General features: G+C 33.6%; 1 protein-coding gene and 1 pseudogene across 1 annotated transcript; both read right to left on the bottom strand.

The window, feature by feature from the left end:
* Window positions 1–20: 20 nt before the first annotated feature.
* LOC139040877 (olfactory receptor 5AL1-like) lies at window positions 21–4,551 on the bottom strand (annotated as a pseudogene).
* Window positions 4,552–16,298: 11,747 nt separating this feature from the next.
* Window positions 16,299–17,267, bottom strand: LOC139040876 (olfactory receptor 8U9-like). Its single transcript, XM_070488598.1, has one exon. The coding sequence runs from the start codon at window positions 17,265–17,267 to the stop codon at window positions 16,299–16,301; it is 969 nt and encodes a 322-aa protein (XP_070344699.1).
* Between the last annotated feature and the right edge of the window lie 7,925 nt (window positions 17,268–25,192).

Raw genomic sequence — 25,192 nt, 5'->3', positions numbered from 1 at the left:
TACTTCTCACAGCAGCCTTTTTACCAGCCCCAGAATGTGCTTTGTTCTTGAATGAACCCAGAATAACATCGGAGTAAAAGAGAAAGCTGATATGAAGAGAAGAGTGTGCCAGGCCAAGGAATGGCCTGTGCAAAGAAAGACTGTATGGAGGGAACATGGCTGCTGTTTTGAGGGCAGTGGATGCTGGAGCAGAGAAAGGGAAAGAGGAATGGGCCATGAAGTCCTAGAGTTAACATGGGCCAAATCATTCAGAGCTTAGTGGATCATTGTAAGTTCTTGGGCTTTTACTTTGAATAAAATGGGATGCACTAGAAGATTTCCAGAATAAAAGTTCCTTTTTTTTTTCACTTCTGATTCAATTTTGTTACTTTGTTTTTTTAAAATTTAATAAGCTTCCAAAATTAAAACTGCACAGCAAAGTATATTCAAAAACTTAACGACTTCTGTACCTGTCAGCATCCACTTCATTCCCTTCCTTCCCTGTATGTAACCCTTTTTATTCATGTTGACTTTTTCTCTTATTTTTTAATCAAATATAATAAAATACACATACATATCTGTAATCATCTCTTTTTCTTGCCCTGTGTAAAGTATGCATTTCTATTTTCAATATTATGATGGATATTTTCCTTTTTAATATTATATTGTAGTGAGCTATGTATGACATACGTGGAAATCTTCCTCATTTCTAGAAGAACTGTCCCTGTTGATGAATATTTGGATGCCAATCTGTGGCTAATATAAATAATACTCCAGTGAATGACCTTGCACTTGTATTATTTTGAATTTGTGTCAATATTTATTTAGGATAGTTTCTTAGAAGTGGGATTATTGGATGCTGTGATTTTGCTAAATTTTGACAAATATCCCTCCATAAGAATTAAATAATTTTTAATTTCTATAATATTATATTATGGTCCCTATTCCCCTTCACCTAAACAATTTTTTTGCATTTTGAAATCTTCACAAGTGAGAAACAGTCTCTCTCATGACTTTATATTTAAATTGAAAGAGACTCTCAGCTAGCTGGTATTCTTATCCTCCATTTACATACAAATTTGACTTTTGCTTTTTCAAATTTGACATTTTCAACATCTAAACCTCTACGATAAAAATATTGTAAATTTTTGGTAGAATGAAGATTTTAATATTTTTTGGTTGAATCAAACCATCAATGAGGTGAAGGCTCATGGAAATCATCGGATAACTCTCATTTAAAAGTCAGAAAAGCGATTTTCTAAAGAGGCCCAAAGAATTTAGATCACATAAGCAGGTCTTGGGGTCCAAAACGGGCTATCTGAATGTTTAGAGCATTCAACAAAATTTCTGAAAAAAGTGTTGTGCTTTCAAAAATGTTTATAAGATAAGAATTAAATAAATTAAAAGAGGTTTTGTCAGTTTCTTTTTTACACTAATGGAAATTGTATCTTCAAGCAAAAGGCTACAGTGTAAAACATTTTTTAAATTTATTGAATTTCTTTTTTGTAGATCATTTCATTGTGCAGATCAGCTGTAGATTTTGTAGATCATCACCATGGGGTTATAATACCATGGAACACATTTGAGAAAATCTGTTCTAGGAGTACATAACACTGCTGATGCTGGCACTTCAGAATTTGGCTGCATTTGAAACAAAATTGGCCAGAAATAAGGCCTGTGGTTGTTGTGATTTAAGCATCTTCTGATAAGGCTGGGGTTCACTTCAGGCACAGCAAAAATTAGCATGGCAGATATAGAGGCTCACTTTTCTCTGCCATTCCTGTAAAGTAGCCAACTTTCAAGTGGGAAACAATTAAACTGAATCAGAAAGAGCTAGATTCATTCTCCTCTCTCAGTAGTGTTGAATCCTTAAGAAGAGACTTTGATATATTTCAATAACTTGACTGTAATACTATGGCCGATCATAAAGTTATTGGCAAAGATCTAGTCATTTTAAGAACCATTATATAAAATTGAGATTTAAGGTTTCCTAAAATGGTATGGTATATTATTTTAGTTTGTAACAGGTGAGAAACACAATCTTAGAAATAAGCTCTCATAAAGCAAAAGCCGATTTTGTTCAACTAAGCTTTATTGAAGATGGATGGATGATTATATTTATTTTCTTAAAGAAAAGTATATTGCTTATAAGTATTATTTGTAAAAAGTTATAGCTTTTTAAAGTTACAAAGAATTTTGAATTGGGACATCAAAACAAGAAATGTGTTAAAAGATATTGTTGAAACAAATATAAAATTAAATAATAAATGCTGAAGTACTTATTTTTAACTTTTTATTTTGACATTGTTTCAGAATTGCAGAAAAAAAATGCTAACATTTTACAAAGAATTTCTGAAGGTTCTTTATCTCAATTCCCCAAATGTTAAGATTTTACTACATTTTTTTCCTGAAGTGTTTGATAATCAACTGAAGACATGATGACTCTTTACTCTTATAGACGTATAAGTGTATATTTACTAAAAGCAAGGGTGTTCTCTTAAATGACCAGAGAACTGTTATCAAAATCAGTAAGGTAACGTTGATATGGCATTATTATCTAATTTACACACCTTATTCTGCTCTGAAGGACTTGTCTCACTTGTTAAAATTTGAGTTGTTCTTGAAGTCTTTTTAAGTTATGTTTTCCAGTGTTGATGTCAACGTCCCTGTCAGGTCATCAAAACGAATAATTCTTTTCATATTCATCTTACTGGGACTGCGTGTATGTGTGTGTTTTATAGGCAATATTAATGACTTAAAGCTGCTGTAGTGATCTAAAGTAGATATGATTGTTACCAATTAAGGTGCATGAATTGGAGTTTTCAAGTTAAAACTCCACAAAAGAAAGATTGATTTTAAGTGATCTATGAAACAAAATTTAACCTACTATTTGCAATTGACTTTATTTCATTCTGAAGTCTTTCAGTATTAGCAGGAGTTATAATGTTCATAATAAGAGATACTAAAATCAGAAAATTAATGTATTCTCTGTCAATATTAATTTTTTAAATATTATAGCATTAGAAAGCATGTTACCAATGGTATGCTAATGCACAAAACTTGAAGTCTACTGTTTACTGTTGTTTCTACTTTTGCATCCCAGCTCTGAGGGATTTCAGTTAGACCACAAGTCATTTATTTTATAGTAGAAAGCACCTCTTCCATAAATCTCTTCAAAGCGTTTTTGACTTGCTGGTTCCTCAGGCTGAACACTAAGGATTTAGAATAGGACTTACCACAATATAGAAAACAGAAGCAATTTTGTCAGTATTCAGGGAATGACTTGTTTTGGGCTGCATAGACATGAGGATGATTGTCCCCAAAAATATAGTGATGGAAGTCAAGTGGGAGGCACAAGTAGAAAATGCCTTTTGTCTACCTTCAGCTGAATTAATCCTCAGAATGGAAAATAGAATGAATATGTAGGAGATGAGAGTAATAAAAAGAGAGAAAAATGTATTGAAACCAGCAAGTGTGAACAATATCAATTCTTTGATATCTTTGTAATTGATTTTATGACAGGCCAGATCAAACAGGGGAACATCATCACAGGAGAAGTGATTTATTATATTTGAATTACAGAAACACAAGCAGAATGTAAGAATTGCCTGTAGGAGTCCCATGGAAAAACCTTACAAATATGTACTAGCCACCTTTTGAATACAGATCCTTCTGTTCATGACAATGATAGAAATTGTTAAAAACGGCCACATACCTATCGTACGCCATGACTGAGAGCATATACATTTCACAAACAACAGAATGATAAAGCAACACAAGTGAGTGGCACGAGCAAGTAAGCATATTCTTTAATTTCCAGGAGGAAGTTCATGGGACTGTTAGGGGTGACAGAGGAAGTATAGCAAAAATCAACAAAAGCTAGGCAATTGAGGGAAAAAGACACGGGTGTGTGAAGCTGAGGACTGATACGAATTAGCATAATTAACCCAAGATTGCCTATAACACTAATAAAGTAGATCACTAGAAAGATACCAAAAAGAAGAGCTTGGGCCGGCCTGGTGGCAGAGAGCTTAAGTTCGCACGTTCCGCTTTGGCAGCCCGGTGTTCGGGGGTTCGGATCCCAGATGCGGACTTGGCACTGATGTTAGCTCAGGGCTAAAAAGAAGGACTAGGATAACAGCCAGCAATTTTGACACTTAACTATTGCACTGCCTTCCAGAAAGATGAAGACAAATTATACCTCAATTAGCTGCATCTGTTTTCTCACAACTTTAAAAACATTAGATTTAAATAATTAGATGTCTGTTGTACATCTACTTGCTAGCTAGTCCTTTTGTATTTAATGAGATGAAAGTTTTCTCTTTCCAATTAATAAGTAGTTTGGGGCAAGATACTCATATATATAGATATAAATATACTGTGGAAAGAGCCTCATCATGGATTTTAAGTGCTGCTCTAGCATATAGTATAATCATATAAATACATGTGGCTTTTACTAAATGTTATTTTCTATTATTTTGCTTGTAATGCTAACTTACTTTTTATAACTACTACCAGTGCAGCTCCTCCCTGCTCACAAAGCTACATCTGCGCATCTCTTACCAAGACCATGTTCAGTGACTTCAGGTATGTTTAAATCAGCTACAGAAGGAATATTTTTCCTATGGAAATTGGGAAATCAACTGATGCTACAAATCAGCACTGTTTTTGGTTTTTGGGTTTTTTTTTTTTTGAAAGCCAGTTGATAAACATTCACTGGCTGCCACTGATTCCCACTTTGTTTTACATTCTGTAGTTTGTAATGTGGTTTACTATTTGTAAGGATGAATAACTCTTCATTGAACTTCATTTTAAGAAATGTCCTGACTGTTTTTGCAAGTTTACTTCATAGATTTATTTAGGATTGTCTATCATGCATTACATATTTGAGTTAACTTGTGAAGAACTTTCTTCTTTCCTAAATGTGAAACTATAAATGTATTCAACTTATACTTAAACTACATAAATATATAAGGCCAGCATTTTGCCAAGTTTAATAGTAAATTAAAACCTAGGTTTTAAATTTTTGTTTATTATTTTAAATGGAATCTTGAATTTTTTATTTTCATATTTCTTTGAGGTTACATTTTTATTATGGTATTGTTTTCATTATATAACTTTGTAAGAGAATACTTTCCCAAAATCCTAAAAAATCTAACAGTATCTTTCCACTGAACTTATTGGTTCAGATACAATATCACATACTTTATAAATAATGATATTTTTACTCCTTCCTCCCTTGCATTAGCTAACACACTAAAAATACTGTTTAATCAGAGTGATGATTCTCTTAATCCTGAATCGAGTTGAAATGTCTAGTATTTCATCTCAATATATTACTCTGAAATATGCTGCTATCTCATTTACCCTTGAAATATTTATACTGCTATACCCATAATACTGAGTTTTCATTGTGTATATGCGATTCCACATTTAATTCAAGACATTCTATCTTCTTTATCCACCAGATTACTGAGTTTGTTGGAATTTCTGTCTGGAACAAATCCCTTCAGATCAAAATTAGGAAGAATTGAATCCTGAGAATGGCCCATAGGACAAGTGAGAATAATCTTCAGTCATCATAAAACAAGCATGAGTTAAATTCTTAATCTAAGAAGTGGAAGATTATCCAGAATAGATATTCTGGAGATAACTGTCTAACACGCTTCTACACACAGTCCATGGCCAAAGCCAATAATTCAGAAGTGAGTGAATTCATGCTCTTGGGACTTACAGACAGGCTGGAACTTCAACCTCTTCTTCTTCTTCTGTTTTTATTTTTGTTAAAGGAAGATTAGCCCTGAGCTAACATCTGCTGCCAATCCTCCTCTTTTCGCTGAGGAAGACTGGCCCTGAGCTAACATCCATGCCCATCTTCCTCTACTTTGTATGTGGGACACCTACCACAGCATGGCTTTCCAAGCAGTGCCATATCTGCACCCGGGATCCGAACCAGGGAACCCCAGGCTGCCAAAGCGGAACGTGCGAACTTAACCACTGAGCAACTGGACTGGCCCCTCATTATTTGTTTAAAAACATATCAATTTGGGTTATTTTTCTGTTGATTTTTCTTTACTGTATTATTTTAAGTGTTATATTGTCATATATTTTACATATCCTTTTGAACTGTTGTTCATAATTGGAATATGAATATCAATATAAGGTTTAATTTAGGACAAGATAATATATATAGAAATAAAGTTTCTTGTTACCTAATCCCAGAATGTCATATGTCATATTTCTCTTTCTTTTTCCATGCAAAAAATTAAAAATAATTTTGAGAAAACATAAATTGTATTGTACACACTGGACATTAGACTTGGTATAAATATCGCACAGATAAAGTGACTCATACTCCCTATCTTTTCAATGATTAATGGCTCTTATATAGTACAACTCTTTCTAGGTCATCTCAAAAGTTTTCATATTATTGATTTCTTTATTTGTTTGCTTTAATGTGTTAGTGAACAACAACTTTGTGGAAAGATTATTCTAGATGTTTTATATTTTATCATGGACTCCTGATTCACAGATAGATTTTCAATATCTAATCATAGCAATGTTGGCATGGAGGAAAGCATAGACCTAGGAAAACTTCAATATCACATATTCTAATTTACATATCAAAGTCCATTAGGAGAAAAAAAAGAGAAGAGACAATTGTGTATTTGTTTATAGAGCTACTCAGACTAGCACCCTTTACTTGACTAGCGGCTTTAAGACAATTTTTGCCATGACTCACTTCAAGAAATATGTGTAATAAATGCCATAGCGCACACACACATGTCTAAAATGATAGTCTCACATATGGATATGTGAATGCACAGATCCGGAAGAATTACCAAAATGCATTAATATTTTCTCTAAAAAGTTAATTTTATTAAAAAATGCAGGCTACAGTGTACTAAAGTGTATTCACCATCTGGTAACGTTTCCTTAGGGCAGTTTAGCTTCCTCCCCACCATGGCTACTCCTCACTGCCACCAGATTAGAAATGCGAATATACTCTGCTTACCTACGACCAATTCCTAACAGAAATATCTCTTGCTCCTTTAACATTTCTTTTATTCCTTTTCTGAAATAAAGTGTCACTTTTTCCTTGCACTTAGTACTTGCCCTAAAGACTTTTACTCTACGTTCCCGTTATAAAGAAATATGTGGATATGAATGTGTATACCCATGTGTGTGTAAATGTATACATGTGTACATATACATATGCATATGTATACATAGAGGTATATGTTTGATTATCATACTTCTGCTAACATAAAATCAGAACCAAAGGAAATTTAATCATCTTTTGAGAAAGGCATATTACTTCCTTTTCTCCCTCCAGAACTTTCAGCACAAGACTAAGCATTCAGTTTCTTGTTGTTGTCTGCTGTCAAGTCCGCTCTGACTCCTGGTGATGCTATGAATGAGTGATGTCCACAACGTCCTATCCTCAACAACCCTATTCAGAAGCTGTACACTCATGTCTTTGGCTTCCTGTATGGGGTCAATCCATTTTATATTCGGTCTTCCTCTTTTCCTGTTGCCTTCTACTTTTCCCAGTATTATTGTCTTTTCCACAGGATCCTATCTTCTCGTGGTATGCCCAAAGTTTGACAGCCTCAGTTTTACCATTTTTGCCTCCAGTGATAGTTCAGGCTTAATTTGCTCTAGGACCCATTTGTTGATCTTTCCTGTAGTCCAGGATATCTGCAGAGCTCTCCTCCAACACCATATTTCAAATGCATCAATTTTTTCCTGTCAGCCTTCTTCACGGTCCAGCTTTTGCATCTGTACATAGTAATTGGGAATACGAGGGTGTGGATAATCTTGGCCTTACTCTCTAACGTGACCTCCTTACATTTGTTGATCTTTCCTAATTCTCTTATTGATGCCCTTCCAAATCTTGATCTTGTCTTGATTTCTTGGCTACAGTCTCCATGTAAAGTGATGACTGAACCAAGGTAGACAAAATCTTTAAAAATTTCAATGTCTTCACTGTCTATGTTAAATTTGTACGGTTGTTCTAGATTCAGTATGTCCTCAGAAATCATCTGCAGAATTGGACTGAATTTTCCATCATAACTGTTTATATCAAGAAGCTTTCTTTCCATCATCAGTTACAGTCTTACACAATAGTAAGCCTATTCATTGAGATTCTTCTATCCTAATTCTGCGTTAAAAACATTATTTCACCATGATGATACTGATATTTCATATTCAAAGGAAGTATGGCATAGCATTTAAAAATATGAAACTAGATTTTGAATCATGGCAATGTCATGTATTAGTAATTGTGTCCCTTAGTCAGATTATTCAAACTTTCTTGGCTTGTGTACTGAAATATAAAACACAAGCAATATCCTTCTTAAAGAGTAAACGCACAATTTCCATTTGGATTCACTTGTTCTATTATATCTACGAAGAAGAAAAGGCACTTGAGGTTCTTGCACATTTAGCATTTCTGTAATGAACAATTGCTTTTCTAATGACAGATAACTGTTGAAAGATGGTATTTTGAGATTTAAGCCAAGCAGAAAGTAGACAGAATCTTGATCAAAATAGAGAGAACTGTATTTTAATTTGGCTTTGTCACTCTTTAGTGACATAAGTTTTAGCATGCCAAAAATGTAGTTTGTTCTTTAATTTCCTAATCTATAAATGGTGCTATTTTATATCAAAAAGGATTGTTAATATTAAAATAAAATTTTTTATCCCCAACACATAGCAGACACAAATACATTTTAAAATAGAAAATATGTTAAAAAGTGCTCCCCTAATACATTAAAAGGTAGATGAACATAGAAATCAGTGTAAGCACTTTCAAAATTCCCTGGCAGCAGGGAAGACAGTGCTGATGGATCAGAGTCAGATACCTCCAGGGCTTGAAAATGGAGGTCACTGGACAAGAAAAACACAGAAAATCCTTAACAGTTGGATGCAGATAGCTATGGTTAAAGTTTTATATGCAACATGTCTTTTACATTAAAGACAGAGAAGAATGTCTTAAAATTTTAGTTCCTCAAATGATGTCTTAGCAAAGAATAAATTACCAAAAGAGAAATAGATAGCCTAATTGATATATTTTGTTATGTCAGGAAAAAGATGAGAGAACATATCAGGAGAAGTTAGATGTTCTTCATAAAGCATAGACTGAAAAAGCAGAAATAATTTTTACATGTGCTGTGTATACTTGTTTCCACCAAATTCTACGGGAAGAGAACAACCTCTTTGATGATATTGATCACTGCTGCCAATTATCATTGTATGAGATGGGTAAGTTATCAAAGCTTTTAAAAGTCAGGTTAGCAGTCACACAAATAAATAAGTTCCATTCTGAAATAATTAAGCAACTATTGGATTGGAAATTTACCAAGATACCAGACAAGCCTTCACTATTTAGCAGCAATAAGAACTTCAGTATGCCATTTCACTTTATCTTGAAGGTAGAGTATGCGTTTATATGCAAACATATTTGAAAGTATATTCTATGTGATCTTTTACCATCTGGTCCATGATATTTTATATTCACATTCTTTTCACATCTGTTCCCTTCTGCCACAACCAACACATGATAAGCTAACAAGAATTACATTAGTTAGAATAATTGTTTTGCATTCCTCAATTACAATATACCTTTAAATGCTTTTCTACTTAAGTGCTTCTCACTATGCTCATCTCTATCAGGTGAATGGCGAATGAAGAGTTAGAGAGAAAACTCCTATTTATCCTTCAAAGCCTATCAAAACCCCACTCTTCTATAAAGGCTTCCTTGATTTCTAATGTCCATTCTTTTATACCCATCAGTTTGTATCCCTGTTTTCCAGAAACATTTTATATATAACTCATTACATATCATCTCACATTTATGGCAGCCATCTGTTTCCATATTTCTTCTCTTGATAGATTGTAGACTCCATGGGTGGAAACCATGCCTTTTTCGTTCATTTGCTAATGTAGCCCCTTTTAGATGTTTGGTAATGTGGAAGCAAAGATTAATTTTTGGAGAAATAGTTTGATACTTATTTTCCTTGCTCATAATTAATGCTCCTTACTGATATCAGATATATTGAGGGACATACTCATGACTTGATTTTAATGTGCTCACTTCTCATCCTGGGTAAAGTGTCTAACTTTTACAAAAATGGGAAGGGCAGTTTTGACATAGATTACAATCTAATCAATTAAGTTCCTGACATTTCCAAATGGTCTAATAGATTCTACCTTGGAGTCAATAATAGAATCTATCTCTATTTTTTTATTTCAAACTAATAAGAAATATGTTTTCTATAATAGCTCATACATGCATAACTGCAATAAAATTAGAGGAAACACTCTTTACCTTTATTTTAGAAAATGACACCTAAAATGTTTTATTCTGAAATCAATTGTGCTCTATTCTACCTCATTTTTAAAATACTCATTTGGATCTCAAATTTTAAATACAGTCTATAACACTACCTGGGTAGCAGGTGTTCCTATTTCTTCTCCAAGTGGGTTTGGGCAACAACATACTGCATAGTTTTCTCAGTGACTCTATCTAAAGGGATCTTTCTTAGGAATATGATGCAAGTAATATAATCACTTGCAGGCTGGAGATCAATTAACTATCAATTAGCTATTCTCTGGTTTTGCAGAACCACACATCTGAAACTCTTCTTTACTATGACAGTATTCCCCCAAAGTTCCCTAATTTTTGAAATGCTGTTATTTATTTATTGGTGTTTTAATTATCTATTATGCTGGTGTTCTTGCCTAGTGACATGAGTTTTACTTATCTTTGAAAGGAAGATAAGAATTTCCTTGTGAACTTTCTTACAACATGTCTTTCAAAGTACAAAATATCTAACTCCCCCAAGAACATATCCCTGAACAATTCAAGACATAATGCTCTCTCTTTGTCTTACTCTTTGAAATGTTCACGAACTGTTTGTTTCCTCTTTCAGGTTGTCTCTAGCTGTTATTATTTAATTTCCTTGGTGACTTCATCTATAGAGCATTCTTCCAGATTGTTCACTTAGCCAATCTGTGGCCACAGCAAAGCTGTGCAGGAAGAACATGTTTTTAGTAATTATTAGGGAGCAATGCATCTGTTATGGACTAAATTGTATCCCCCTACCTCCAACATGGAACCTTTAAGAAGTAATTAGGACTAGATGAGATCATGAGGGTGGGCCCCACCGATGGAATTAATGACTTAGAAAAAGAGGCACCAGTGCTCAATCTCTCTCTCTTTCTCCACACATATACTAAAAAAGAAGAGGTCAGGTGATCACACGGTGAGATGGTGGCTGCCTACAAGCCAACAAGAGAACTCTCACCAGAAGCCAAATTTCCAGAACATTGATCTTGGGCTTTCTAGCCTCCAGAGCTGTTAAAAAATAAATGTCTGCTGTTTAAGCCACAGAGTTTATGGATTTTGTTATGGTAGCTTGAGATGAGAAAGACAGCATCTCTGTGAAAATGAAATAATCCTCTACACTACAAATGGCTTTTTCAGTGGGGAAGAGGAAAGAAATTACAGAATTATTTCCTTTTTTTCCAAAATAGTGCCTTTTCTGTTGTCTTCCCCATAATTTAGGGAGGCCAGCATTCAACTGAGGATGCACCAGATATCTTCTAGAGGTTTCAAATAGACAGGAAATGAAAAACGTAATAGAGCTTATACACAGAATATGTAAGTGAGAGTGTCAGTAAGGCATTTGGTACAAATCCTGGGGTCCAAACAAGGAGAAACTTATATCCTCTGAGACTCTGAATTTGAGGATGGATAAGCAAAGAGTTGTGAATATGGTTTGTTGGAAAACATGGATGGGCTTCTATGTTTCATATATTGGCTTTTAATATAATATTTGCCACACAGTTTCCTATGAAATAAATTTCCAACTATAACACTAGGTTTCAATACAATGAAGGAGGAGTATCACTATCTAGCGTTTTTTGCGAATCATGCGTTAACACATCTGGTCACTGAAGAGGAAAAAGCAGCAATCCCTTAGTAATTAAGGCCTGACATGATCATATTGTGTCAGTGTTAATCAGAATCTATGTATAAGTGCAGACTGACTATCTTTGAAATATTAAATATTATTTTATAATTATGCAGTACTTAATTTTGTTTTAAGCTTGCAAATATATTTAATACTGATGGCAAAGTGTCCTATTCTTGTTTATGTCTTGCAATAAAATGCCATGACTTGGTACCTAGTATTGAGATGTTGGAACAATAACTAAGAAGAAATCTTCTATATAAATTCGTGCATATAAATAAAATAGATTGAATTCAAATGACAATGAAAAGAAGTTATTAACCACAATTTGTTAGGATTGTGTTTTTATAATGTTTATTCCACAGTATTTTATATGTTATTAAGGGCTCTTCCCAGGGAATGTTTTATCTTCCCATTTCCTAATCTTTAGGGAAAAGAGTTCTGCAGAGTTCATCAAAGTTTGGGGGAAGGGAGATTATTTGACTAGGAGAAACATAGGGAAAGTTTTAGGGTGAAGTAACTGTTCCCCACATTACTGAGGTGGTAGCTACTTGACTCTATTCATTTGTTATAAATGCATAGAACTGTATATCACAAAGAGTAAATTTTATATGGAAACCAATGAAAAATTAACCAGATTGTTGGCAAATACCAGCAAGAAATGCATACTAATGTATCTAACTGTTATAAATGCATGATACAACCACACTGAAGGACTAACTGACCTAAGTAACTTTGGACAATGGCATTTTGATTAGAAACCATAAAACTATAGACCAAAGGAATTGTACATAAACTCTGTGTCCTAGTTTGTAAATTTGTTTCTCATGGGGGTTTGAGTTAAATTCAGAAATTGTCTTATGTGTATATTGGAGCTGAACAAATAATGAAATGTTTTTTAAGTGGAAGGATCCAGGTTTCTCACTGTTGGAGAGGAACTTTACAGATTAACGTGAGATTAAGTCTACAATGAATCTTGTGGTACTGAATTAGACAGCATGATATCAAAATGAACTCACGTTTAGCTTAATATATACACCAGTGCTCTCTCCAATCCTCCACTGGAAAATGTTCCTCGACATTGTGTTTTTCGCTTGTTTAGAGTGAGCTTGGGAGTTTCTTTTTGCTTTCTCTCCCTCAGTCTTCATTGGAAGGGTGTTTCATAGCATCTCCACTGAGAAAGCACCATCAGGACACATTTATCTCACATTCCTTCCTGAGTTGTCACTAAAGAATGATCTGTGAGAACCTGGGGGTTGAGCTTCTACAAGTAAAGCAAGTATGTTAATATACTTATTTAGAAACTTCCTCATATTGTGGAATAAATTAGAACAAATAATGATAAACTTTGACAATGGAAAGACTGGATCCCCAATAAAATTAATCTCATTTCTTTAACACATGAAATCAAATTTTAAATCAGACTCACAATAATTTTCACAATTTCCTGTTTTCCCCAGAAACATTTTTAAAGAAAAGTTTTACTTCTTAACATTTGGACAAGAATAATTAGCCATTCAGATCACAAATTTTGAAAAGAGAGGATTTCCTTTTCAACGTTAGATTTTACGAATTACCCTGCAGCAGAAGCCCTGGTGGACCTTAGATTCTCACGAGTGCTACCGCAGTAATAAAACTGCTTACAATTGGAGGTCTAAGTGGACATGATTGTCATAAGGAATTGAGGAGCTTCAGGCACGAGTCCGGAGTAGTACTGTTGAGAGAGACCTCCACTGGCAAGGCAGTGCTCCTGGGATACTTATGAGAAATTAAAAATCAGGGAATTACTGAGCTTCAGGGGATGGTAGATTTATTTAGTACCTCAATTTTCAGACAGTGCTTTGAATAGTAATATGATTCTATGGAGATGATTCAGTGTTCCTGAGTGACCTGAATGAAGATATTGGGGAAAATGTGTTACGAAGAACAATTGGGCAAATTTTTATGCTACCGCCTTATTCTCCCAGAGTTGCTGCAATTGCTATTGTTATTATTATTATTAATAATAATATTAGAATAGATTTATGAACAAAATACTTCCGTAAAACAAAAATAAAACCATATACTTAGTACAATCCCATCATTTTACCAATGAGAGAACTCACAGGTAAAGAGGGAAATAATTACTTCCCAAAAGTAATTCAGCTAGTGGTTCTATCACAAGTCAGGTTTATATCCCCTGACACCACATCTATTTATTTGTCTTCCATCTCCCAGAAGAAAAAGGAACCAGACTTTCATGGCTAGGAGCAAACTAGGCCTGACTATATATCTTAAACAATTCTTCAGATATTTATTTTTTTTTAAGTTTTGTTTTTAAACTTTTGAGCCCATTTTATGATAGGAAGAAGTGCTGGATATACTCCAGTAAGTATATCTCAGCAGGCTGAGAAAGGATGATGAATGTCAAAGACTTTTAATCTTTGAAAATACACTTATTATCAAAATGGCATTGTTTTCTGTCAAATTATACAAATAATGTAGTATACAGAAATTATAATACCTTCTTAAGTTGGGTTTCCCAAAAAACAGACTCTAAGTCAGTGATTTGTGTAAATGGCATTCATTAGGAATTGTTCCCAACAGTAATTGCATTGAGGGGTAAGCGGGACCTGGAAAGAAAGTAAGCCAAGCAAGGGTGTAGTATCAAAGTCTCATGATAGGAACTTTTGTCAAAACCCACAGGAGGATTATGGAGCCAGGTAGATCAAACATCAGAAATATTCTAATGAGCAGGCAAAGGAGCTTGAAGATTAATGCTCCTGTGCACATAGCAGTCATTGGCTAAGGGCTGTCCCATGTGGGATGTAAATTCCCAGTAACTTCTGGTAGACAAGGCATGGAGAAAATAGCTTCAGGAAGCCTGATGCTATTCTCCAACAAAGAGATATAGGCACTGGCTCTTGAGAAGGAAAACATACCAGGAGCTGTATACAAATATGGTAAAGGGATCCCATGAAGCAATGGTAATCAAAGTGCACTCCTAGACAAGTAGCATCAAGATAATTTGGAAACTTGGTGGAAATGCAAATTCTTTGGCTCAATGTTAGATCTACTGAATTAGAAACTCTGGAGGATTAACCAAGTAATCTGTGATTTAACGAGCCCTCCAGATGACACTAATGCATACTCAAGTTTGGAAGGAACATTGGTAGTGTCCACTGCAAATACTTTCTAGCTAAAGAACTAATTTTAAAGCAAAAATTATAGTGATATTTAAATCTGAAATAACAACTGCTTTAAACCTGATACATCTTTTTAAAGGAAATGAAAGTTCCCTCTATGTGCTGACTACCTTGATGAGGTATACATATAAGTTTGAGATCAGAAGGTTGAGGGAGCTCAGCTGGTTGGTATTAATTCAAAATTTTGAGCTGCTTGGTTCAATCTGGAAAGGTTCTATTAAAGTCAGAAAAAAATAGACTTTGAGACAAGAAATGTTACCAGAAACAAAGAAGACTATTTGATAATCATAACAGGAAAAAGTTTCAGTAAATTTAGCAATTAGAAATTCATGTACAACTGACAAAGTCATCTCAAAGTATCTGAAATAAAATTTGACAGAGAAGAAAGGTAAAAACATAATTCTACTGGGGTTTAATAACACTCAATAATTGATAGAATGAATAAACAGAAAACCAGAAAGGCTATAGAAAACTTGAGCAACACTATTCACCAGGTTGTTATAGATTTATATGAAATTTATGTAAAATTGTTTAGTAAACAGTTATTTAGGATAAGCTTTCTTAGCTTTGGCACTATTACCGTTTTTTGTATGAGGGAATTTCCTGTGCATTATAGGTTATGTAGCAACATCTCCAGCCTCAACTCCCTAGATAGAAATAGTGTTCCTTTATGCCACCTTGTCATGTTGAAAATCAATAATATTTACAGACATTTCCAAATGTCCCCTGGAAGGAAAATCACTCCCAGTTGAAATCACTGGTTTACAGTTGTCTCTTGGCATGCAATTTAAAATATATTATTAAAGAACTCTTAAAGATATACTGCTAAAGCAATATAATCCTAAACTGTGTGTTTGTGGTACCTTGACTTTTGTCTCTTCTTGGCCAGTTCCTAGTTATGTAGCTATCAGATGAGATAATGGATTTTTTAAATATATGTTTTCATTTGAGAAATAACACAGTGTAACTTCTTATGATACTTTCTACATATAAATTATAATTCTAAGTCAAACTTTCTTACAAAGAATTCAGAGAGTGATTTCATTTTACAGTGAACAAACCTTTGTTGACTACTAACTAAGATGAAGGCATTGTACTAGTTTTATTAATACAGGAAAAAAAAAACAGGTCATGAAAGAAAGTCTACTTTTATTTATTTAAATCGTTTTTTAAATTTCATGAACACAAAAGCCTGGTTGTTAATGCTGATGACTTTTTTCAGGGCATCTTTCACATCTTTATTCCTAAGGCTATAGATCACAGGGTTCAACATAGGAATGATAACGGTATAGAAGACAGAGGCCATCTTATCTGTGTCAAGAGAATGGTTTGAGCTTGGCTGTAAGTACATAAAAATTAGGGTACTATAGAATATGGTGACTGCCAGCATGTGGGAGCTACATGTGGAGAAGGCTTTGCATCTTCCCTCAGCTGAGTGCATCCTCAGGATGGCAGAAATAATATACATGTAGGAGATGAAGATAATCAGAACAGAAGAAATGAATGTGATACCAGCACAGGTCAAAATCAGTAGTTGTTTGGAGTGAGTGTCTGAGCAAGTTAGCCTCAGGAGAGGCATGTCATCACAATAGAAATGACTGATGATGTTGGAATGGCAGTAAGAGAGGTGAAAGGTGAGGATGGTATGAAACAGTGCCATCAGGAAGCTGTAGCAATAGGGGACCGCTACAAGCTGAATACAGATTCCTGGGTACATCGTGACTATATAGAGGAGAGGGTTACAAATGGCCACATATCGGTCATAGGCCATGGAAGCTAGGAGCAAGCACTCAGATGTCATGAAGGTGAGGAAACAGCCTAATTGAGCAGCACATCCCTTGAAGGAGATTACATTTTGTTTGTACAAGAAATTCCCAAGCATTTTGGGTGTAATGACAGAAGAGTAACAGAAATCAACAAAAGCCAAGTTGCTGAGAAAGAAGTACATTGGTGTGTTTAGTCTTGCATTTGTTCTAATGACTAGGATCAAACCTAGATTGCCTACTACTGTGAATAGGTAGATGGATAAAAATATCACCAAGAGGGGCATCTTCAATTCCTTTTGATCTGTGAGGCCCACGAGAATAAATTCTTTTATGTGGGTACAATTTATCTGAGCCATATCTCTTTAAGGCATCTGCATAAGGAAGTAGAGAAAAGAGTTACGTTCAAGTTACCCTTCCTATAAATGGTGTTTTTACACTTCAATATCTTGTGAAGCAGTTATTTGCTAATATAGAGATCATTAGTGTACTGACATTCTGGGAATTGGAGGGAGAACAGAAAGAGGTATATGGGGAAAACGCATATTTCTCTACTCTTAAACCCATTGAACACACAAAGATGGGAGCTATGGAACAGTCACACTGCCTTGGTTTCTGTTCAAAATTCTTATGCATTAAGCTACTTAAAACTGTAAACTGACATTAGAATGTTTAAGCTATTGTTTTTATTGGAAAGATGTTAACACTAACAACTTAAAAGAAAACAAATCTTGTGCAGTGGCATCTCTTTGACAGATGTTTCATCATAACTGTGCAGATACAATTCCACATTGTCCCAATGCTTGCAGAAATATAGTATTGCATTTTCTATTTTACTTTAACAATTTATCACTTAATGGTCACTATAAGTTGCAAAATCATCTTCATAATTATGTTTGCAATGCAAATACTGAAAGTAGGAAAGATAGAAAGTATAATTAGGTGTTTATTTACTTCTTTAATGTCACTAAAGCTTTATGTAAAAATCATATTATTGGCCCACTTTACGGACGAAGAATAGGAGATTGAAACAGAAACATCCAAAACAAAATCAAATAGCTGATCTGAATACAATTAGTTGAGTTTCAAATGCATGTGTTTCTGACTTGGGAGTCCACATTTCATCATTATAATCTTGATACAGCATATCTTATTTATTCTGTTGCTAGTAACAAATTATTTGAAGATTTTACTTGCTATAATATTGCATAAATATTTTTATCTCTAAAACATGAACTTACATGATCAAAGAATATTAATTCCCATATAATTTTATAGTATGTAGTCCTTTATAGTAAAATTAATATTTTCTTTCCAAGAGATTAGGAAATTTATATCTCATTAAAAATCAATTTGTAAGTCTCTTTCAACACTGCACCTTTTATTAAAGAATATAGATTTGAATTATATCTTGTGTGTTAATTTTTGTTTTCCTACTTTAAGTTGGATATCCTTCTATTCATTTTTTCTTATTCATTGTCATTGCTTTTCACAATTGAATTATTGAATCTTCAATTAAATTTATTTTAGTAAATTGTAAAAATTATAGAACTAGGTTCTTGCTATTAGTGTCAAATGTCATATTTTTCATTTACTCCTTTTCCTTTTCTCTGTCCTCTGTCTCTCTCTCACTTTAATACCTGAAAAAGGAAAACAAAGATTTTTTGGATAAACTCATACAAATTGCTTTATACAACCTGGAAATTACACTGATAATAAATATACAAATAAAACAAGATTTTGTGTTTCTTCAAATAGTCTTCAGAGCTTACTAATAGCTCTTTGTACTTACAACTAGTGTTTAATTTATTGAAAATGCATTTAGTTTTTTTTTTTTTTTGAGGAAGATTAGCCCTGAGCGAATTACTGCCAATCCTCCTCTTTTTGCTGAGGAAGACTGGCTCTGAGTTAACATCCATGCCCATCTTCCTCTATTTGATATGTGGCACGCCTACCACAGCATGGCTTTTGCCAAGCAGTGCCATGTCCATACCCGGTATCTGAACTGGCGAACCCTGGGCTGCAGAGAATCGGAACGTGACAACTTAACCACTGTGCCACCAGGCCGGCCACATTTAGTTATTTTCTGTTTGTTTCAATCAATATGTTTATTGAGAAACACTATGTGGTAAGTAATAACTTTCAAGGAATACTTATTCACCTTAAATTTATTCCCTTTTGAAACCTTAAAAATGATGGAGTTTTAATGTCTAGTTGTAGCAACATGGAAATTAAGATAAATAAGACCTAGTAACCCATCCATTCCAAATATCTAATTTGTGTATTAAAAATAAAAGTTGATTTTGAGAAAAAGAAAAATGGACAAAGGAAAGAGAAAAGGAAAAATAAAATAAAATTTCAATTTATTGGGTTGCTCAGATCAAGACCTTTCACTAGACTATTAGCTCTCAGACTCAAAATTATTTTACCAAAAATCATGGAAAAAAATACTTGTTACATGATGTCATGGAGCTAATAAAATTATCCAGAGCAATACTCTTATTCTCTTGCCTGCACTTATCTTGTTCTTTCATGTTCTATTGTAACCTGTTCTATTGTATTTAATCCAAATATACTGCCAAAATTCTAAAAATCAAATACATGTTCCACTAGTAATTACAAGCAAAGTTTCAAAAACTGCACTCTAGTCCATACACATCATCACCATTTTCACTACAAGTAGATACGTAACTTGCCTAGAAACAGCTGTGGACAATTCTATAAACAGCTCTAAGCAACGCCTCCCACTCTGATCTATAATTAAGACTGTGCATATTCTTCCTTTAATATTTATCTTGACTATGTCCAGCTGTTCTTTCCTTAGAAGCATATTTCAATTGACTATTAATTTCCATACATTACTACAGTCTGAAGACAGAGCAGTAAAAGAATAGATGATAGACAAGACTGGAAAGAAAGACAGATTTACCCAAATTTCCTTTATTTTTCTGGTCTCTTTTTCTTTCAGTTGTTTTTCTCCATCTCCAAAACACAAAACTCTGATATTTGTACATACAAACCATTTTTCTTTTCATTAAAAATAAAGTATGTATTATATTTGAAATCATATGTAACTTTATACAATCTCATCCCTGAATTTTTTATAATCCCAATTCCATTCAACTTTCCCAGCGATCAGTGGACATCCATTGGTCCAATTACTACAGTTGGTCTAAATTTGTCAATAACCACATGCCCTTCCTTGCTTCTCTACTTTTGTCTTCGCCATTCCTAGTAACCTTCTGTGCAAGAAAAATGGAGAGTTGAAGGGAAAATTTTATCCTTTAAGGCCTATTGAAATATTGTCTCTTCTGTGAAAAGCTGCTTGCCATGTTAAGTTATTATACTTCATATTTGTATTCTAGAATCACTTTAGACATACTTCATGTATATTTCTTTTCATATTTATGACAACCATCTGCTTCCATACCCCTTTCCCTGGTGGATGTTAGACACTTTATGATCGAGAGCCACGATGATGTAGTCTTTTCTAAATGTTAGGTAATGGAGAATTAAAAATTAATTTTGCATTGGTTAATTTAAGATTAATATCATAGTAATGATATTTGAATAGTTCTTCCTCTTAATCTTAAGTTATATTCTTTGTTTTAGAAAGTATCTCTAGGGACATACTGGTGACCTTTGCTATGCTCCCCACTAATCCTGAGTAAAATCTCTAGCTAATGTAAATGTAGAAAGCACAGTTTTGACATAGATTATAATTGGGTCAATCATGGGCCTGATATTTCCAAACCACCTCATTGATTCTAAATTGGAATTTTTATTTTCTTTACTCTAAAAACAAATATATGTGTGTGTTTATATATATACATACATATATATTTTTAAAGAGCATATAAACCAATATATAATTTTGAAATTTTGTGTGCCATAAGAAATATGATTGACTGCCTATTATGTATTAAATGTCTTCCTGAGTATTAAGGTGACAACAAATAAAGGTTAGAGTTCAGCCATCAAAAAGCTTACTTAGCATCTAAAGAGAGGAAGATAGTAGTCAAGCAGAGTCAGAATGGTGAGTTATAGTAATCCGATGGAGCTAAGTGCTGGATACAAAAGGAACATATGAGAGGAGATTCTGTAACTAGAAGGAAGGGAATGTTACCGGAAGATTTCCCTTGGTAAGCCTTATCAGAACTGATATGAAAAGAGTTAAGGAAAAGAAAGTTTGAAGCAGAGAACAGGCAAAAAAAGTGGAGTTAAATGGCTAATTTCCACAAATCCTAAATACATGAATGTGTGATGCTCATTCAACCTTACCTTCTGGATCTGGTTTTGATTTTAATTAGCTTCACGAGCTTAGAAATTTCATTTGAACATTTTTAAAGTCAACTTATTCATCTATATATAAAAAAAGTGATTAGGTTATCTCTTCACTTCCTTCCAGTCCTTCAGTTGTTATCGTCCATTTCACACCAAGATGCTCTTGATGCTTTCATCAAAACTAATACGAGATCAGAGAAAACACTGTTTACTCTACAAAATGTACTTCAAACTTTTTAATTCTAGTTCATTGTATTATACTCTACTTACATTTTAAAATTCTTATCCTGAGGTACAATAGCGATGTTACTATTCATCAATGAGTCAAAGCCCATTTCTAACCTACCCAGGAGAAGGGTGTTCTTATTTATCCTCACAATGAGTCTGTTAGCAGCTGATTGCATGGTTTTGTCAGTGTCTCTGTCCCAAAGGACTTACCTCAGAGCCTGATTCAAGTAAGATTATCAGAAATATTATAGTTTGTGCACAAATGAGATCCCAAGGCATGATGAAGATTTATTGATTTGATTCACTGTTTTTGAAGAAGATATCCACAGCTCTGCCTTTAGTATATCATTGCTCTAAGGTTCTCCTAACTCTTAAAATATTATGGTTAGTTTATTTTTAAAAAATTGTTTTTGTTGTTGTAGATTACTAGTCTCAGTATTTGAATTTGGCTTTTAAATGCAGGTAGGAATTACATTTTTAAAATTCTTACAAATAGTTGCTGTGAAATGAGCATCCAATTCCTTAAAGGACCTACTCCCCAATAGTGTATATACAAGTCATTTGGTAAAATCTCTGGGCATTTGCTTACATCCTAGTCACTCTGAACCAGATAATGGATAAGAAATATGTCATCAACTTGGAGTGTGGGGAAAGAAGGGTGGATATGTGTTTTTATATACTGACTATGAATTTAAAATTTGTCCTTAGGTTTCAATAAATAAATTTTTAACTATAACACTGGGCTGCAATATAACAAAGAGAGGAATAGAATCTTACGTTTCTTTTTTATGGTGTATGAACAGGACACTTTAACAGAAAGAGAAAACAGCAAATGCTTGGAAATCACAACCTGGTTATATTGTGTAACTGATGATCAAAATAGGAAGTACATATGTTTGAATTATATTTTGTAGATATTAAATAATTCTTCTATGAATATATAATATCTCTCTTTTTGTTTTCCATCTGCAAAACACATCTGGTACAATTAGCTAAATGTCCCATCTCTGCTTGTGCTTTGTTATATACTGCCATGACTTGTGTTTTGGTATTGAGAGCTTGATTACTATGTACATACAGTACAATACTTAAAACAAAAAACAAGCAAAACAATCTTTAGGAGCATGAGTAGTGTCCCTGGACAAGCCATTCAACACTAAATGTAATTTAGAGGAAACACTAATGAATTAGAACTATTTAAAGAGTCCATTTGATTTCCCAATACTTTTTTGTTTCTTTATCTTAAAATACTATATCAGGTTGAAAAATTAAATAAATCGTAACTGATAGAGAACATTTTATAGAGGGCCATGGAAAACTAAAACGACATTTTATACAGGAGTTCAGAAACTTTATACATTGAGTCTGCATATATCTCACCTGATGTTTTTGTATAATGTCAGTTCATAGATTTCTATTAAGAGATGTAACAATCACTGCAAGTGTCCATATGTAACTCATGGCTTAGTTTATCCTGCAACATCCATCTCCTCACTCTCATGTCACATCATAAACAAGATTTATAGGGCATAGTGTTAGTGAATAAACATGTAGTAAAGACAATGCCCAGTGAACAGAGCTTGGCTGCTCAGACAATAAAGGTAAAGTAGTAAATTAAGAATTTCTATCTTGTAAGGTTAGACTACATCAATATATCAATGTTTCAACACTGATGAACAAGAGCCTGCATACTAAAAGATGCTACATAATTTCATTCTTTCCTATTTTCTAGTGGATATATGAGCTCTCATATCTAATTTAAGGGAAATAATCCTTGCTTACTAAAGTATCTTCTCTAGCTGTCTATTCTAAAACTAGTGTCATTCACCAATAATTTCATAAAATAATAAAGGAAAAAAGAGACAATGCAAAGTATCAAGTAAAGGCTTTATCATAAGGTTAGTGTAAATTATTAAAAAAAAACCCACTATTCTCTGAGATGCCTCATATTCCTTCTCCCTAAGCTGAAGAACTTAGAAGAAAACCCTTTGGATAACTTAATTAGTTAGAGACGTAGTAAGAAATAGTTTGAAACAGATTCTTTTTGTGTAATCTGAGGATACCTTAATTACAATTTTTCCATGTCTATGAGTCTGACTTTCTCCTGCAGTTTTGTCAGATTACATTTATTTTCCTTTATAATAATTATTACGACTGAAGATTTAGTGCCTATGCTTGAAGAAGTTTTCAACACTGGAATCCATTCATAAATAAAGTGAACACACTCATAGAATGTTAATATGATTTTTCATATATCTCTTCTAGCTGAGTTCTTTGATTACTTGTCAAGACTCATTCCTAAGGCTAAATGTCAGAAGCACTCATAGAACTTATTAAAATATAGATTTATTGACCACTACCTAGTGATTCTGCTTGATAAGTCTGAGATACAATCTGGCCAGCTTTATCTGTTCAATATCGTACAACAGATTTTTGAGTATATTCCCCAATCAAAACGATGATAAAACAAAACTATACTTTTTATAAAAAATAATTAAATGTTTTCTCTAATGATAAAAGGAACTCTCGCAAGCATGGTCCATTGAGTGTCTGATGATATGACAGTACAGTACATTTATTACACACAATAAAGAAGACTGATTCTGGTGTAGGGTGATAGGAAAATCTTCAGAGAATCTGCTATGTGTATGAGCCAATGTGAAAGCATATTCAATGATGGTACTCTGGGTTTTTCATTTAAAAATTATACAAATTATATTAATTGGAATAAAAATAATTTCAATTGTATTTGTTAGGATTGAGAATACAAATTCATCAGTAGTATATATTTTTTAAATCAAATATATTAAGAAAGAGTTATGAAGTTTTATTTTACATGACCTTGTCAGTTTAATTTTACTAACTTAGCCATAAAAAAGATTTCAGCCATCTGTAATTACAGTTCAAGAAGCAGTGATCCGCCATTCCCAAACACACCCAGGAAGAAAGCTAAAAGAAAGCTAAAGAATAAGAAAGATCGACTAACTTCTGTCCTCCATATTTTTTGGCTATGTTCAACCATTAAATCTTTTTATCTCTCCTGACTCCTGAAGACATATTTATGTCAAAAAGAGCACCTGCATACTCTTTAGTAAAGCTAGTGAATAATCCTTTGTGTCTGTATTAATCTCATAACTCCAAGACCTTCAGTTTAGTTTTTAATTCACTGCTTCCCAAATCCTAGCCACTTTTAATTCCCAGGTTTACATATTTCTAAACCTATAGACCAGCCACCTACCCTTTGCTTTCTCTGACATAATGGAAATCTATCTTAACCTTCTCTTTATTTACTATAGAATTCTAAAATCACATTGATTCAAAAGAATAGCATAAATTTGTCCAAAACCTCTTTAAGGCAACCTTCATGTCCTTATTCTGCAGGGTGTCGATCATGGGATTCAGCATGAGAATCACCACAGGATAAACATGGAAGCCAATTTTATCTGTTGATACAAAGCTGAAATATTTCCATTTTGTACTATTATGAGTAAAGCTATCAATGTTTTAACAGTGATTAACAAGTGGATGTATACTAAAAGACACTGCACAATGTCATTCTTTCCATTTTTTAGTGGATTTATGAATTCCTGTATGTGCTTTCAGGAAATAAAAAGATTCCAAAGGACTATGAGGCTCCCTTGCTTACTAAAGCTTCTCCTCTAGCTGTCCATCCTTAAACAAGGGTCATTTATCAATGATTTTGTAATAAAATAAAGGAAAGAAGAGACAATGCAAAGTATCAATTAAAGGCTTTATCACAATGTTACTGCCA

This window comes from Equus asinus, chromosome 17, assembly GCF_041296235.1.
Source record: "Equus asinus isolate D_3611 breed Donkey chromosome 17, EquAss-T2T_v2, whole genome shotgun sequence".
Taxonomy (NCBI): Eukaryota; Metazoa; Chordata; class Mammalia; order Perissodactyla; family Equidae; genus Equus; species Equus asinus.
This window is presented reverse-complemented; position numbering and strand designations above follow the sequence as displayed.

Excerpts from the sequence above, each read along its gene's own strand:
- LOC139040876 (XM_070488598.1), bottom strand. The coding sequence starts at position 17,267 with ATGGCTCAGATAAATTGTACCCACATAAAAGAATTTATTCTCGTGGGC.